At 39.5% G+C, this 18,688-nt stretch overlaps 1 protein-coding gene across 1 annotated transcript in view; it reads right to left on the bottom strand.

Moving 5' to 3' along the window:
- Positions 1-18,688, bottom strand: part of ROBO2 (roundabout guidance receptor 2) — a 434,310-nt gene that overhangs the window by 153,838 nt on the left and 261,784 nt on the right. The window contains exon 3 of the mRNA XM_070750263.1: positions 1,215-1,372. Within this exon, the coding sequence (XP_070606364.1) occupies positions 1,215-1,372 (158 nt within the window). The remainder of the gene's footprint in view (positions 1-1,214; positions 1,373-18,688) is intronic.

The following is an 18,688-nucleotide window of genomic DNA, read 5'->3' on the forward strand; positions in this document are numbered from 1 at the left end:
TGGTGCCGTACAAAAAACTTTTAGCACTTAGAAAATCTGTACATTGACAAAAATTTCATAAAAGACCACATTGATTGGGTCTGCATATTTGCTATGCGGATACATTATGTCACCCTAGGTTCTTTGGTGAAGGCCAACATCAGCTAAAGAATTGGCAGCTTTGAGATCACATAGTTGTAAACAGATAATAATGAAAATAATAATAGCAACCTGTGATGATGCCTCTAACATCATAAAACATCAATATCTGCTTATCCCAGGACCTTGGGGAAGACTCACTAGGTGGATAAAAATGCCACTTGCATTGCTGACAATGCAATCAACCAAAATAGCAATAATTTCTTAAACTTATAGTATATGTTTCTTGAATATCAACTACTCTGTGTGGCTCATAACAATCAATCAAACAAACAAAACCTCTGCGATTAAAACAATAAAAGATGGCAAGCACAATGAAATAAGGAGTATTTTCTTTGTCAAAAAAACCTGAGTTAACAGTCCTTCCTTCACAACTTTTATAGATAACAGCCGAGAATGGGCAACATCCACATTTTAGCCATACAACCTGGAATTTTCTCCATGTTTCATTCCTATCATTTCCTTACAATCTCTGAATAATCTGTCATCCACTGAAGAGGTAAGTGGTGTATTAATAGCACTACCAATTGATCAGTGATGCAGAGGAATCCTGCACTATGCCTAAAGCCCACTTATTGTAGACTTTAGCATATATGGATGGTTTTCCAAGATAACCATTTCCAACATGCATTGTGTGCAATCATACAGTATCTGCAGGACTTATCCAGCCTGGAGCTACCTTGGTCATGCTATAGGAACCCAAGTCTGTCTAATCCCAAAACATTTGGGATGAACTTTGGGAGAAGGCTAAAAGCAAGTTTTCTCATGCAGTACTTTGTTCCATCAAAGGTCTGTTCATTTCAATGAAGGGAAAATATCACTATTAGCCAACTAGCTTACCAAACGAAAGTATATTGTTTCACCGAGCCTACTATTCTGTTTATATAGTGGTAACTCCAATAATTATTTCTGTAAATTTGCATACATATTCTTTGCTATTTTTATATGATGAAGCAAATTTTAGAACCTCTAGTTGCTATATGATACATCTGTATATTGTATGAAAAGCTATATGTTTCAATAATTGTCTTGAAAATCCGTAAGATAAATTCACATGGATTATATGATCTACTTACACTTATTCTCTCTTCTCTATCATCTATTCGGATTTTGTCTTTTTTCCAGTAGATAGTGGGTTCAGGATGTCCTCGAGGAGGTTGGCACTCTAAGATAGCTGGTTCACCTGCTGCCACAACAACATCTGTAGGATTTTGGCGGAAATCATCCCGTAATACTGATACAAAAAAACACAAAACACAACAAAATATAGAAAGGGGGAAAATCCAGATTTATTACACATAACATTAATTACATATAACATACACATTACTGCCACAAAGAAGAGGGAGCCAACCTATTCTCCAAAGCACCTGAATTCAAGACAAGAAGCAATGGGTGAAAATTAATCAAGGAGATAACCAACTTAAAATTAAGGAGAAATGTCTTTGATCAGTGGAATGACTTCCCTCTTGAAGTTCTGAGTGCTCCAATCTTGGAAGTTTTTAAGAAGAGATTGGACAACCATTGGTCTGAAATGGTATAGAGCAGTGATGGCAAATCTTTTTTGGCTCAGGTGTGAAAAGGGAATATGCACCCACTAGTGAACGCATGCCCAGACCCATAATGCAATGCCCTGCGCATGTGCACAACTACCCCTGCTTGCCCACCTTTGCGCATACACACAGGCCTCATTAAAGCCTCCTGACTTCCCGTAGGCTTATTGGGCTGTTTTTCACTCTCCCCAGGGTTCAGAAAAGCCTCCTGAAGTCTGGGTATAGTGAAAAATGGCCCAACGGGACAATTGGAAGTTCGGAAATGAAAGGAAGTGAAGCTGCCCTACTACTCATCTTCAGATAGTTGCAACTAGGCCTCACACACCTCGGGCCATTTTTTCTGCATCTCCTGAAGGCCTGTGTAGCCAATAACAGAGATCTGGATCAATCTGGATAACAGAACTCCAGATCTAAAGTCTTGTCAGTTGCAGAAGAAATGGGCCGAGATGTGAGAGGCCTGGCTACAACTGTCCAAAGCCAAAGAAGTTCCTGAAGACCGCTGACAGTAAAAAGGAAGCTGAGGGTGAGCACACAAGTGAATTTCCAGTTGGCCTGTTGGGCCATTTTTGCCTGGGGCAAAGTGAAAATGTCCAAAAAGAAGGCTGAAAATCAGCTGGCCAGAGCGCACCTGCGCACATGTGCTGATTTAGGGCAATGGTTCGTATGCCCTCAGATATGGCTTTGCTTGTCACCTGTGGCATGCGTGCCATAGTTTGCCATCACTGGTATAGGGTTTCTTACCAGAGCAGAGGGTTGGACAATACAATTATAACTTGTTGCAATTTATAAATTCAAGAAATTATAAATTATTCTGCATTGATAGATGATCATTTAGAAGTTTAAAGAAAAATAAACTATGAGCCCTCAAGGGAAGAAAAAAAGAGAAATTGCAGAAGCAGCAATGAATACCCAAAGGGCAGATAATATTGATACTGCAAAGATCAGGATATAATGCAAGACTTATAAAATCTACTGATGAATATGCCTATCTTTTAATTCCTGTGGTAAACTGCAAAGACTGGCCATATCTCCAGGAGTGGGCAGGACACCATTCCTGTAGCATAAATGGAGTTGCACACACAGCTCCATCATTGGCGATCATGCATGCACCACCGTGCACGTGTGCAACCAGCGTGATTCTGGTGAAAATCGCATGAACAGAAGCAAAAAATTTGACGGTTTTGCCAAAATCTCACTGTGTGAGGGACATTCGCACAAGATTTCAGCTGCTGCACATGTGCAATAGCAAAATCTCACCATGCACCTAGAGTGGCAGAGTCCCAGCCAGAAGCAACAGTATCAGCCCTGAGCTTTGGCCGCATGGCCTGCCCTGTGTTCTCCCACACCGCAGGCATCTCTTGGCATGGGAATGGCACTCTGAGCAAGTTGTGGCCTTCAGGAGCACAGCGCTGGAAGCCTGGCAGGGCAGCACACTGCTCTCCACTGGATTCCTCGTGGGAGAAGCCAAGGCAGGCCATTCTGTTAAGGGTGGGCAAAAGACAGCCAGGGCCCCTTCGGATCTCGCTCACCTGCATTTTGGGAAGCTGCATGGTTTGTTCAAGGGTCCCTCCAAGCGGGCAGGAAGAGCCTGGCTTGTCTGCCCGCTTTTGACAAAGGAGAATTGTGAAGCCGGTCAGATGCTAGCCGGCGGAAGACACCAAAGCGGGGATGGAGTGGCTGGGCAAGATGCCCCCTTCCTCCTCCTCTGGGGCCTGTGGGAACAGCCACATGCTCCCCTTTGTCTCCCTGGCCAAAGAAACGGTGGCCAGTTGAAGTTGCAGCCTGGAGTCTTAATCTGGCCGCCACTTCGCCTCCCTCTGCCTGATCCTCTGCAGCCCTGGTGACCATGCACGGCTTCTCTGTATGGGAGAAAGCACTCCGAGTCCTCCTCAGCTCTCCTGCCCATCGGCTGAATTGCAACTGCTGCCCACAAGGACCCTCTGAAGCCAGCCTGGCCGCACCTGCCTCCCCCCGCCCAGCGGGCAACGAAGCACTTGTGGAGGATGTCTGGCTCGGGGTCTGGAGTCACCTCCCCTTGGTGCCCCCAAGCCGAGTCAGTGGCTCCCCGCTACTCTGAGCCTCCCCTCAGAAACTCCGAAGCCGGGATGTCACTGCCATAGCTCAATTCACGGCCACCTTGAGCGGAGCCTGCTGTCTGTCCAATAACTTCCCCTCACAAATGCCCCACAAACTCTCCCCCCCCACCTGCAGGTGAGTGGAGATGTGAGTCTCCCATTCTTTCTCCTGTCCTGGGGAAATTTTCACCTGGGATGGCTTGCTAGAGAGGCTTGCTAGAGATTGGAGCGGAAAAAGTTTAAATTTTGGCACCAGACAATGTGAGCTATATCCTTCGTCCCTATCCCAGGTGAAAGTTTCCCCAGGACAGGATGGCTGATGGAACTGCATGGCACTGTACAAGCAAAAATGTTTTCTAGTAGTTTGCCATCTCCAACTGGTAAGATATCTGGCAGGAGTAACAATATATCTAATACAGTCTGGAATCAGAAACAATGGAGCTTTCCCTAAGTCTGCTTGTTTCTTGAAGTCCTTGAACCTTTGTTGCAATATTTGTTTTGTTTGGTTATACTCCAACTTAAGTATGGAGGCTGGAGAGAAGTCTAGTTTGGCAAGGTTGAACTCAACAGCCTTGATCCATGAAGAGGAGAATTTGTCTGGGAAGATTAATGGAGCAATGCCTTGCGGAAAGAAATTAAGCTTTAGCCAAAGATTTAAAGAAGCTATAGAGATTCTTGCTTCGACTTTTATCAATCCTATCTCCAGGTACAGAAGTGCATTTGAGACACAATACAGCATCTGGGGAATTGGTCTAATAAATTTGGATTGAACAAAGTCCTGTAAAGAAGCTGTGCTGGTGAATTGGTCAGAAAGTTGCAGCAGAAATGTACAGTGATCCCCCGAGTTTCGCGATCTCGATCTTTGCGAAACGCTATATCGCGATTTTTCCACCCGATGACGTCACTCCCTTCCTTTCTCATCTTTCTTTCTCTCTCTCTTTCTCTACCTTGCTTCTTCCTCTCTCACACTCTCTTCCTCCCTCTCTCATCTCTTTCTTTCCTTCTCTCTCTTTCTCTATCTCTCCCCCTCTTGCTCTCGAGCGGCAAGCGAGCAGCCGGGCGGGCGGGTGAACGGGCAAGCGGAGCGGCCGGGCGGGCGGGTGAACGGGCAAGCGAGCAGCCGGGCAGGCGGGCGAACGGGCAAGCGGAGCGGCCGGGCGGGCGGGTGAACGGGCAAGCGAGCAAGCGGAGCGGCAGGGCGGGCGGGCGAACGGGCAAGCGGAGTGGCCGGGCGGGTGAACGGGCAAGCGGAGCGGCCGGGCGGGCGGGTGAACGGGCAAGCGGAGCGGCCGGCCGGGCGGGTGAACGGGCAAGCGGAGCGGCCGGGCGGGCGGGTGAACGGGCAAGCGAGCAGCCGGGCGGGCGAATGGGCAAGCGGAGTGGCCGGGCGGGCGGGTAAATGGGCAAGCGGAGCGGCAGGGCGGGCGGGCGAACGGGCAACCCCATCTTCGGCTCCTCGCTGCTGCCGCGCTGCGGAGCAGATCAGCTGTTGGGCGGCCGAAGGAACCTTCCCTGGGTCTTCCCCGCCGCCCACACGCAAACTCCACCATCTGCGCATGTGCGGCCATGAAAAAAGGGCGCGCATGCGCAGATGGTGTTTTTACTTCCGCACTGCTATATCGTGAAAAATCGAGTTTCGCGAGGGGTCTTGGAACGGAACCCTCGCGAAACCCGAGGGATCACTGTATCTTCCTTTGTGCTGAAAATTTTTAGAATGGTGTTCGCTGATCTTTGACCAGAGGCAGCTGTAGTATATTCACCATGTGCTTTTTTAAAGCCAGTGACATGTATGACCACCCTTAGATACTTAGTTTATAAAATTCTTTGTTCTCTAGACCAGTGTTTCCCAACCTTTTTTGAGCCGCGGCACATTATTCACATTTACAAAATCCTGGGGAACATTGAGCGGGGGCAGGGGGCGGGTGTGTGTGTGTAAAAAAAAGTTTGGACAAAAAATATCTCTCTTCCTCCCTTTCGCTCTATTTTTCTCTCTCCCTCTTTCTCTCTCTCTCTTCCCTCCTCTTTCTTTCCCCTCTCTCTCCATCTCTCTTTGTTTCTCCCTTCCTTCCTCTCTTTTTTGCCCTCCTTCCCTCTCTCTGTCTTTCCCTCACCCTCCTTCCCCCCTCTTTCTCTCTCTCTCTTGCTTTCTCTCTTGCTGTCTTTCTCTCTTTCTCTCTTCCACCGCTCTCTCCCTCTCTCTTGCTATCTCTCTTTCTCTCTCTTGCTATCTCTCTTTCTCTCTCTTGCTATCTCTCTTTCTCTCTCTCTCTTTTGCTTTCTCTCTTTCTCTCCCCCTCTCTCTCCCTCTCTCTTGCTATCTCTCTTTCTCTCTCTCTCTTTTGCTTTCTCTCTTTCTCTACCCCCTCTCTCTCCTTCTTTCTCTCCCTCCTCTCTCCCTCTCTCTTTCTCTCTCCCTCTCTTGCTATCTCTTTCTCTCTCTCCCCCCTCTCTCCCTCTCTCTCTCTTGCTATCTCTTTCTCTCCCCCCTCTCTCCCTCTCTCCTTCTCTCTCTCCCTCTCTTGCTATCTCTTTCTCTCTCTTTCTATCCCCCCCCCTCTTCCTCTCTCTACCTCTCTTGCTATCTCTTTCTCTCCCCCCCTCTCCCTCTCTTTCTCTCTCTCCCTCTCTTGCTATATCTTTCTCTCTCTTTCTCCCCCCCTCTCTTCCTCTCTTTCTCTCTCTCCCTCTCTTGCTTTCTCTTTCTCTCCCCCCTCTCTCTTTCTCCCAGTAGCCGTGGGGCGACGGTAGGGTGATCAGCTGTGAAGCGGAGCTCCAGAACGGAGGCACAGACAGCGGTGGCTAGACGCCGTAAATTTCTGGCATTGTGCTGGGCATGGACGTGGGGCTTGAGCCTCCGTCCTGGTCCAGCCAGCAGGCAAGTGCCAGCCAGGCAATTCCAGCATTTCCAGCCACCGCCGTCGGTGCCTCTGTTCCTCTGTTCCGTAGCTCCGCCTCACAGCTGATCACCCTGACGTCGCCCCACGGCTACTGGGAGAAAGAGAGAGGGAGGGGGGGAGAGAAAGAGAAAGCAAGAGAGGGGGAGAGAGAGAGGGACCACCCTGCCACCACCCCATGGCATGGCTCCTGCCCGCTGCCGCTGCCGCCGCCATCACCCTCCCGCTGCGCGCCGCCCTCCCGCTGCCGCTGCCCTCCCACCAAGCCCCAAAGCTCACCTGCTGACAGGGAAGCTCCAGCCGGGCGGGGCGCCGCAGCTGCTGGAAAACTTGGAAGGCGCAAAGAAGCAAGTTCAGCTTCCGGTCTCACAACTTTTTTCTCTTCGCAAAAAGTTGCAAGACCAGAAGCTGAGCTTATTTCTTCGCGGCACACCTGACCATGTCTCGCGGCACACCAGTGTGCCGCGGCACACCGGTTGGGAAACACTGCTCTAGACTTTAGTGCTATGGAAAATAAACAAGATGGAATTTAAAATTCTAGAATAAGAGTTAGAACAAGAATATAAACCCACCTCTGTTGTCAGGCATGGGGGAACTGAAACATCTCCCCCGGGCATGTACAATTTATGTATGGTATGTTTGTGTGTGTGCTTGTTAGTATATTGGGGTTCTTTTTAAACTTTTTTAAATATTTAAATTTATTTGGATTTGTTATGATTTGTTTAGGCCTTGTTGTGAGCTGCCCCGAGTCCGCGGAGAGGGGCGGCATACAAATCTAAATAATAAATAAATAAATAAATATATCTTTTATATAATAGGCAAAATTGAGATGAATTCCAAAGGAAGATAGTAATTTACTGTTTATTCACAAAGAACATAAGAAACAGGAAAAAGGGAAAGGAATCTATTAGGAATCTAAAAAAACTAAATGTACTTTATTATGGGATGCATATGGTGGAAAGCTTATAGAACAACAAATAAAGCTACAGTGTTGCTATTATTCAGAAAAATAATAAGTCAACAATGAAAGCAGAGAACTACAAATAAAATCCCATGAAGAGAAACATGGGCCTGAGAATACTTAGCTCTATAATGGGCTGAATTTGAAAATGTACAAATGAAGAGTATCAACAATAATATATATATTTAAAAGATATAATCAAAAATCCCCCCCCCCCCCATAAGAACAGTTGAGAAAATAAGCTGCTCAAAGAGATGTTGGTTTTTCTTCATTATGTATGTTTAAGTGAATACTAGACAATAATTTGTAATAGATACTTGATCGAGAGTGCTGCACTGTACAGAGCATAATAATATAAATAACCTTTTAAAGATTAAGATTCTGTGAAAAAAGAGAACAAAGTACAGGTAGCTTATTAAAAGCTGTTCCAAATTTTATTCAGTGCCGCATATCTGCTCTATAAATTTATGATGCTAGAAGTGGATGCAGGCTTTAATCACAAGAAGAAAACAACAAACTTGTCATGACTGTCCTTTCATGCACAGTCTCTAAGTTAATTTTCTTCTGATAAAACAGAATATAAAATGGCTTTAATATAAACTATAAAAATGGGGCATTTCATCTTTTATAGATTAGCTATGTGGAAATGTTACCATTTCATTAAAATTCACCTTTTATTAATAATAATCCTCCTAGAAACCAATAAAGCCCTGCATCTTACTAAACAAACAGTCTGGAACAATTCAGGGGAAAAATCCTCAGTTCTTAAGTGGATTTAATTTATTGCTTTAGCTCTTAATAAAATGTATTCTGCTTTAACATTTTGAACTGCACATTTCCTGTTTCCTTGTATATGCAAAGATAAAATGTATATGAGAGTGAATTATGTATTAAACAGATTTGAGTTGAGCCTGCATTTGGCTGTCAGATAAAGGTACAGGATGTGACTTATCATTTTAACATTTTCAGAACATGCGAGTAAATCCTAAGAGATATGAGTATGTATGTGCATGTGTGTGTGCGTGAGAGAGAGAGAAGGAAAGTAAAGGTTAATGTAGTTTAATAGGAACACTTCCTTTACACTCTATGTCTAAAATGAAAGCAAAACAATTGTGAGAAATAAGTTTCCTACAAGAACAATTCTTCACAGCAAATAAACTGTTCTAAGTACCACCACTCAACTGAAAAAGGCAGCTGTACTTAGAACATCCTGCGACATCTTTAACATTATCAAACAACCAGGCTTTAAAAACTGAATGAAAATTATATTTTCAAATAGTTACATTTTTGCATGCATAGCATTTATATTTTGTATGCAGTTTTTGAGTTTAGATATAGTTCACATTTTCAAAAGGCCACATTTTCAACGACAGCTAATTGATCATACTGTATATTAATAGAATAGAATAGAATAGAATAGAATTTTATTGGCCAAGTGTGATTGGACACACAAGGAATTTGTCTTGGTGCATATGCTCTCAGTATACATAAAAGAAAAGATAAGTTTTATAAATTATTAAAGTATGACACTTAATGATAGTCATAGGCAGTGAAGGGCTACTCAAATTTTTACTACCACACTGTGGACGTGGCTTATGCAGGACGCCCTGCATTTTCTTTCAACATCATTCAGTGCAAATTGGGTGCTCTGGGGTAGAGCTCCATTTTCACAACCCCACTGCATCACCTCCTCCCCCACGTTTCGGCCAGCCAGGAAGGACGTCTTTGTGACGTCAAAGCTCCGCCCATGGAATTCCCTATTGGGATTCCCCACCTCCGTTTGAGCCTCCCGACCGTCCGACAGCTCCGTGACTCTTCTGGCAAAGTGACAGCCGGGCAGCGGGGCTTCTCGGTGGCCTTCCAAACGCCGAACCCGAACTTTTGCAGAACTTCCGGGTTCGGCGTTCGGGAGAATGCCGAGAAGCCCCCGGGCTGTTTCAAAAGGCGACAGCCGGGCACCACCGCTCAGCGGAGCGCCGTTTTTGAGATTTTTTTTGCTTGCACGCATTAATTGATTTTACAGTTTCCTATGGGAAACATTGTTTCGTCTTATGAACTTTTCGCCTTATGAACCTCCTCCTGGAACCAATTAAGTTCGTAAGACGTGGTATTACTGTATGGGCAGGTTTCTCCTAAAGTCTACCATCATTTCTAAGGTTTTGAGTGTATTCAGTTCAAGATTGTTCCGGTCGCATCATTAGTTGTTCAGCCTCCCGTCTCTTTTGATTAATTACAGAAAGTGGAGATTAAGATTTGAACAACGAGCACAGGTCTGAACACTTGGATATATATTTATCTTATTTGATTAGAAAGTATATAAATAGATTATATTTTTTATAATTTTTTATAAACTAATAATATTTTATATATGATTACTTATATTATTTTAAACATGTTTCTATAACTATAAATTAAATAGTGAACTAGTTTATTATTTCTGTAAATCCCCAAACAATTGAAAAAGCTAGTATGTGAAATTTCATTATCAAGTGTTCTCCACAAAAAAGAAAGTAATAAAAAAATTCATCTATGGAGTCTTACAAGAATCTTAGCACTTTTACAGAAATAATGAACAAAACAAACAAATCACCCCAATATATCTCAATTAAAGATATTCAACATTCTGAAGATAATCTCTACATTTAAGTTTATTACATTAATCAGACAGTTGTTATCATTAATATTACATGACCCTATAAGATAGAAAAAGTGAAAAGTTCTATTGATTGGCCTATTAAAATGGATTCATCTTAAATGAGGCCAATTTATAGCCAAAGGGGAGGAAAAAAGAAATAAAAAGCAAAAGAAACATAAGTATGAAGAGAAAGAAAATATATTTTTAAAAATAAAGCCTGAAATACATAATGTTTGATAAAATCAAGGACATAAATATAACAAGAAAATTTATAATTAAAAGGCAAGATAAAGCAAGCATAATAGCAAAACAGAAGAAAAATATCCTCTAACTTGAATTTAGTTGTGCCATTTTTCAGTAGCTACCATGGTTTTTGGAATATAAGATGCACTCTTTTTACCCCAAAAAAGAGGTTGAAAACTTGGGTGTATCTTATACACCAAATGTAGCCCCACCCAGCCACCTCCAGCCTTCTGCCTCCCAGAAATTTACCTCCTTGCAGCAAACAGCACAGAGCCTCATTAGCACAATCATTATGGGCCTTCCGACCAGCAGCTGATTGATTGAAGCTGCAGGCAAGCCCACATGCTAAAATGAAAGTGAAACTAAAGCTGCAAGGAGGCAAATTTCTGGGATAGAAGGCAAAGATAGAATTTTATTTTCTTGTGCTAATCAGATTGTGGTGAAACTGGCTGTTTGTTGTTTGTTGTAAGGAGACAAGTCAATAACTATAGATGCCTATAGAATATTCAATTTATTAGACTTATTTTTTAAACCGAAACCTTGTTCCTGCTTTGCTAAAAACCCTTTACCAGACGCTGCTTGAATATTGGACTCCAGTGAGCAGATTTATCTCTTCTAAGATGAATTTCCTTCTCCTATCGCATTAGGCTGAAGTTAGCACCTTTCATGGACTTTATCTGCTTTTCAATATAGAGAGAAAAATATTCCCTGCCTTTCCATTCAGTCTTCTTTCACTTTGTGTTGCCTTTTTATAATAAAGACTGTAATTTTAACATGATATACAGTAGTGGATTTTGAGTTGGTGGTTTCCCTCCGAGAGGCCATGAATAGAACATTGTAGGAAAACTCTTTCCAGGATTATTTACATAACTTTATATTTTCATTGTTTATAGAATTAAAACTGAACTGAATCAAGAAGACTGCAGTCTTTTATGGCCTGGTTATGTATGTCCTCAGATACAGGCTTCCCAAGCGTGCATGACATTAGTGGGTCATTATTCTTGCAGCTTGTTTTTAACTGAAGTAATATTATGTTATTTTGGAAATACTACATCAAATCTACTGTGCTTACTAATTAGAGATATACTTAAAACAGTGTGAGCATACTTGGATTACAAACAGGCCACACATTTTATTAAATAAATAAATTAACATAAATAAATACTGTACTGCCCAAACGTAATAAAGTTATTGTTTCTGCAGGAAATATTCTATTTAGGATAAATATTTATGATGATATTAGGATGATAACCTGTTATAAATAGAAACAAAGCAGATTGATGCCAGAAAAAAGACCTCATTGTACATCTAGTCTGCCCTTATACTATTTCCTATACATCTCCTCTGTCTTCCTAAATTATATTATATGAAAGTGTGCAATGTTCAGTTGTTATGATTTTTATTTATCAGTATTTGATTGGTTATTGTTCAATTGAAATGAATATTTTTATTTGTAAAATGTACTTTGGTTTTAAGTGTTTTTAGACCATCGGAGTTAGCAATGCACTAATAAAAACGAAATAAATAAATATGTCACTATGCAATATCAAGCAAAAATTAAAAATAAAAGACAAAATGATGAATTTTCCTTTTTTAAAAAATCATTTATTTAAAACAGGTAGAAAGTTAACAACTACTTAAAACAAAATAATTGGCAATTCACTAAATACACAATATTTTTACAACATAATTAATAGAAAAATTAAGCAGACAAACAATTTGGATTCCACAAATAGTTTTGGGGAAACATAGTACAGACACTTAACTATATTATTTCATCTATAATTAACATAGATGTATTGTGTCATACATGTAAAAAGATATGAAAAAAATCAGAAATCATTCTTAAAAGTTAAGATTGCAAAGTGTCTACTTTTATTTTATGCAACAAATTACACCATAACTTATTTGTTATATTATTTTGTAACAGTCATAAGCAATAGTGTCTAAATGAGAATAATAATGAGTCCTCGGAGAGGGGTGGCATATAAATCCAATGAAACAAACAAACAAACAAACAAATAAATAAATACTGTACTTGAGTCATGTTATCATTATATATTAACATTATATAGTAGAATAGAATATTATTTTCCTTCTTAGAAACCATGGATACGCTGGTGGGCTCTTAGCCAAGCTGACTTCATAAAATGAAAAATATTCTTTCTTAAACAATGTAATTAACTCTTAATGAACCTTTTCTATTTCCAGTAAATTCAATTTAGTTTAATCCATGGGTTTATGGTAATGTTGAGCTCATTAAAATGTTACTTAAAACTTGGTATAATGCATACTGAGAGGTAACAGATTCATTATGATAATGTATTGTAGAATGAAAAAAAGAATGCTTTATTATCATTTAAGTATTTCCAAAACTAAATAAATTTGCACAGTGAGAAGGCTCATAGAATAATTTAGATAGTACTCAATAATTAAGCAGATCTGTAATTAAAAATTCATTTATAAAAATAATGATATTGTTTATTTCTGGTTATTTTTCAAATTAAGAAAAGTAGCCATATCAATCCAATACATTAATTTGGATAACGCAAGTGTAACAGGCAGCTCACAAACTAAGATTATTATTATTTAATTCCTAATCATAGCTATGTGTGTTTATATGTTTTCTCATAAAAAATAGTACTTTCATAAAAATTAAATAAATAACATTGCCAGTCATTCTTTTACTAGTTCAAACAATGATGAGTTATGCTACTACAGTATGTGGCCAGCAATACAGAGACATTATATTCTATGTTTTGTAATTTTGCATATATATTAGGGGACCTAATAAAGAATTATTGCAAATAAATTACAGCACTGTTTTGCTCATTAACATTTTTACCCTTGTATTCTCTATAAAGTGTTCTACATAGTACAGTATGAAAAATACTTGTGTATTATATGTCTTTATGTACATAATTCAGAAAATTAAATCAATTGGCTCTTATTTTTCCTAAAAATCTGTTTTATTACGAATTGAAATCAGTAGGTGAGGGGTTTTTTCCTTTACATTACAAGGATTACTTGAAGAACTACCTCTCTCTGATAGTTTCTACTAATTAAAAATACTTTCTAATGGTGTGTTTTCTTCATAGCAGACTACTTTCTAGAGCAGGGGTCTCCAACCTTGGCAACTTTAAGACCATGGACTTCCATTTCCAGAATTGCTCAGCCAGCAAAGTTGAGGAATTCTGGGAGTTGAAGTCCATAGGTTTTAAAGTTGCCAATGTTGGCGACCCCTCTAAGATTTGAACGGTTCTTACCTTACTGGTCTTTTAAAGGGCTCTAAAGGGTCCATGACTTTGGAGTAGCAATAGCACTTAGACTTATATACTGCTTCACAGTGCCTTACAGCTCTCTCTAAGCAATTTACAAAGTCAGCAAATTGCCCCTAACAATCATTTTACCGACCTCAGAAGGATGGAAGGCTGAGTCAACCTTGAACCTGGTGAGATTCAAACCGATAAATTGCAGGCAGGCAGCAGGCAGCAGAAGTAGCTTGCAATCTAAGCATTGCACCACCACAACTCTTGCACCACCACAGTAGAAGTTTGAAGCCTTCTCATTTTTTTCCTTTTCTTTGTTCCTATCCACATTTGTTTTCTTTGTTTTTTTGTTTGGTGTTGTTGTTGCTTTGTCCCTTTAAAATGTTTTTTTAACAATTTGTAAACCACACAGATTTACTGGAAATCACTGGAAGTTAGGTGGTGTATAAATTTAATAATCTCCCACTGTTGCTAGGAGTCAGGTAACAAACAAATGTTAATAATAATAATATGCTATGGGCCTTTCATGCTCTGAACAGAATGAGAACTATGCCAAGAGTTCAGTGATGGCGAACCTTTTTTTCCTTGGGTGCCGAAAGAGCCTGTGCAGGTGCCCACACCCATAATTCAATGCCTGCGGAGGGCAAAAACATCTTCTCCTGCCCCCTGGAGGGACTAATAGGGGGGGGGGGGACTAATAATTGACTGCACAAGACAAGCCTTAAGAACAAATGCATGCAAAGTATAATAGAGATGGTAGCAACAGACATCAAATGCCTACTCTGCAAAGAAGCTAACAGTGGACCACTTATTTAGCCGTTTCAAAAAGATTGCACAGATTGCATAAATATATGGCAAAAGTGTACATCTCCACCCCATGTCCAGTCAACGAAGCAGTGGAAGTGATGTGCCGATGCCAGGAGGCTGTTAGGGTCTGGATAGGTGTCAACAGATTCAAATTCAACCATGATAAGATGGAGTGGCTGTGGGTCTTGCCTCCCAAGGACAATTCCATCTGTCCGTCCATTACCATGGGGGGGAATTATTGACCCCCCAGAGAGGGTCCACAACTTGGGCGTCCTCCTCAATCCACAGCTCATATTAGAGAACTATCTTTCAGCTGTGGCGAGGTGGGCGTTTGCCCAGGTTCGCCTGGTGCACCAGTTGCGGCCCTACCTGGACCAGGAGTCACTGCTCACAGTCACTCATGCCCTCATGACCTAGAGGTTCGACTACTGTAATGCTCTCTACATGGGGCTACCTTTGAAGAGTGTTCAGAAACTTCAGATTGTGCAGAATGCAGCTGCGAGAGCAATCATGGGCCAACACCAACACTAGCCAGTCTGCATTGGGTGCCGATCAGTTTCCAGTCACAATTTAAGGTGTTGGTTATGACCTATAAAACCCTTCATGGCATCGGACCAGAATATCTCTGGGCCCGCCTTCTGCCACACAAATCCCAGCAACCGATTAGATCCCACAGAGTTGGCCTTCTCCGGGTCCCGTCGAGGAAACAATGTTGTCTGGCAGGGCCCATGGGAAGAGCCTTCTCTGTAGTGGCCCCTACCCTCTGGAATCAACTCCCCCCGGAGATCAGGACTGCCCCCACCCTCCTTGCCTTTCGCAAACTTCTTAAAACCCACCTCTGCCGTCAGGCATGGGGAAATTGATTCCCCTGGGCCGGTCTGTTTTATGCATGGTATGTTTGGGATATTTGATTGTTTTTATATTAAGGGTTTTAAACTGTTTTAATAATTGGATTTGTACTATGCTTTATTGTTGTGAGCCGCTCCGAGTCTTTGGAGAGGGGCGGCATACAAATCTAATAAATAAATAAATAAATGAACAAACAAACAAACAATTTGAAGCATTGGATTATCTGCAAGAAATGACAATTTTTTTGCAACAAATAACTGGTGGGGCCACAAAATAAAGAAAGTAAAAGAAAATGAACAAGCTAAAGTGTTCTGGAACTTTAGAATTCAAACAAACAAGCACCTGCCAGGTAATAATCTTAGCTTTACAAATGTTGATAAGAAAGGCAAAAACTCTAGATACTTAGATAAAGGCAAAAAAATTGATTCTTAAAGAATCAGGAGACAGAAGAAAAGAAGAGACAGAACTTGAGAAAATTTTCTCCACATTTTCTGATTATGCTGTTACATTAATTAAACCTGATAATGTACTCTCTAAGGTACATCCCTACATATTATACCATAGAAAATTTTTAATGTTATGTTTATCTTATTATTATTACTGTTTTTGATATTTGAAGCTTAGGCTATGTACAGAAATTTGCAGCATATTCATGTGTTTGTTAATCAGGAAACAATTATAATAATGTCCTGTTATTAATTAAATAGCATTTGACTTTTTCACAATAGTCACATCCTTAATTCATATTAAGTTTCAATTGCTAATGAAATCTTTCTTTAATTATTCACTATTTCCAATATCCCCCTTCTACACCTACATGATCACCTACTTGATTTGCTTCCTACTGCATTAGTGGCATAGCGATTATTTATCTGTAGTAATTTGAATTCTGTTATTTTAGACCATTCACTAATGTATTTAGACTGTTTGAATCTAAACTGTATTTTCTAAGGTATTAGATAACCAACCCAATTTTGTATAATTTCCAAATTTGGTAACAATTTCTTCTATTAATAGAAATCCTGCTAAAATGCTGAAAAATAATTAATAAAATTATAGAAAGATTGAAGTATCATTTCAGAACTCCTCAGTCTGTTTTGAGGAAGATTTGTTGTTGGCCATTCTGAAACTGAGTCAGCTATTTATCTCTCTGTCAATCTATACAAGCCTGCTGATCAAAATGTCACATGGACTTTGTAAAATGCTTCACTGAAATCAAAATTAATGCTATGACATTTCTTAAATCTACAAAGAAGTTTGCTTCTTTGTAGACAAACCAGTTAGTGATTATAGGATCAATAAGTAGCATATTCTTTTTACTCTTTTTACATTCAGATACTTTGTGATCACCATTAGAACCTTCTAAGATATCAAGAATTATAATGAAAACGTATTGTCATAAGCTATAATGATAAAATTTCCCAATTCTTAACTTTCCTTAGAAAATATTAGAAAATTTGCCTCTTTTCACTCATTTGACTCTCCTTTTTTCAAGATAATATGCAAAGTTTTTATAAATAATATATCATATATCATAATTTCTGTAAAAAGCCAAGGCCATATAGAAGCTAAAGGAGTTAATTTTTTTAAAAAATCATTAAAATTAATAAAATAATTAGTGAAGATACTAGGCAAAAGGCACAAGTTACTAATAAGTTACCCTTACAAATTCAAGAAGGAAAAAGTTATTTTTAAAGCTTAGATATATTATAAAATATCGTTTTTTGATTCACTTCAGAAAATGCCTACAAATTTTTGATATTGGTAAAAGAATTCAAAGATATTTGAAAGCATCAGTGAATCTATGAAAAACATCTAAGACTCAATTGGCAAAGTTAAAATAATAAGGCGAACATTCCAGGAGAATTCATTGTCACCATTACTTTTTGTTTTAGGAATGATACTCTTCCATTTAAAAATAATTAATATAAAAGCAAATGTGGCTATCAATTCACAAGGCAAAGTAAAAATAAATACAAAATCAAAAGCAGAACACTACTGAACACTATCCATTATCTTCAATAAGGATCTACACAAATGCATAATTTGTTTGGACTAACACTTTGGCATTTAAAGAAAGAAAAATTGTGGAAAAGATGGATTACAGTTAATTTATAAATATGCCCTAAGAAGGTTGGCACCGGAATACACAAATAATTAGGACTAATGAAACCTTCCAGCTGATTGCATGAAGTTAAAAAGAGTACAAACTATAATTATATAACATGAATCTAGGAAAAAGAAACCAATATAAAATGCAGGGAGTATAATTAAGGCCATAAACACTTGGGTATAATTGGCTGAAATGAGCAGAACTAGACATACTTGATAGGAAAACAAGAAAATTAATGCTATGAATCATACTTTCCAGTGTAATATATATCAATGGGCTCTAGTTTGCCATAAGGAAAGGTAAAAGGAAAGTACTACACTTACACACAAAACAATACAAAAGAAATAGCATTGAATAATTATATCAGGCACCTTAAGAATCACCTGTGCTAGAAATTCATAAAGAAAAAAGACTAAAGTCTCCAAAATCAAAGGAAGATTAATAAGGAAGGAAGCTGAATTAATGTATATAGATATACATTTCTTCATAGTTCAATATTAAGATAAAATCAAATCAAAATTGTAGTGATAAAAAACTAGAATCTTTAATGAAGGAACAATCAGAGCAGTAATAGTTTTATTGATTTACTAGATTATTATCTAGCCTTTGTTACTTTATAAGTAATTCCAGTCACCTAACATACATAATATGCCTCCCTCCACCTATCTTCGTAACCACAGCATCCCCTTGAGATGGATTAGGTTGAGAGTGACTGGCTCAAAATCATGCAGCTGGCTTCTATGCCTAAGGCAGAACCAGATTTCACCATCTGGTTTTCAAACCAGCATCTTCCTCAGCTATGAAAACAAACATAATCGAAGAACAAGTACACCATATTTCAAATGATAGTAAATGGCAATTATATTACATCAAAGATAAAACATTAGGGCACTTAATAAGGCACAGTAGCAAAATTGCCCAAATTGAATGTGTTGCAATTTTTTTTAATATTACTGTTAAAACTATGTTAATACATTAGAAAATAATGTGTGAGATTTCAAAATGTAGACTAATAGAAACTTGAAATACAATACATCAAACATTAATGTTATTGAGAAATAATTCATATAGAATTATCAGAAGATAGTAAAATTGAAAAAAGTCCTGTGATATTGGATGAATGCACATATATTTATAGTCACGGGAATGAC

The sequence above is a fragment of the Erythrolamprus reginae genome, chromosome 4 (genome assembly GCF_031021105.1).
Source record: "Erythrolamprus reginae isolate rEryReg1 chromosome 4, rEryReg1.hap1, whole genome shotgun sequence".
NCBI classification, from domain to species: domain Eukaryota; kingdom Metazoa; phylum Chordata; class Lepidosauria; order Squamata; family Dipsadidae; genus Erythrolamprus; species Erythrolamprus reginae.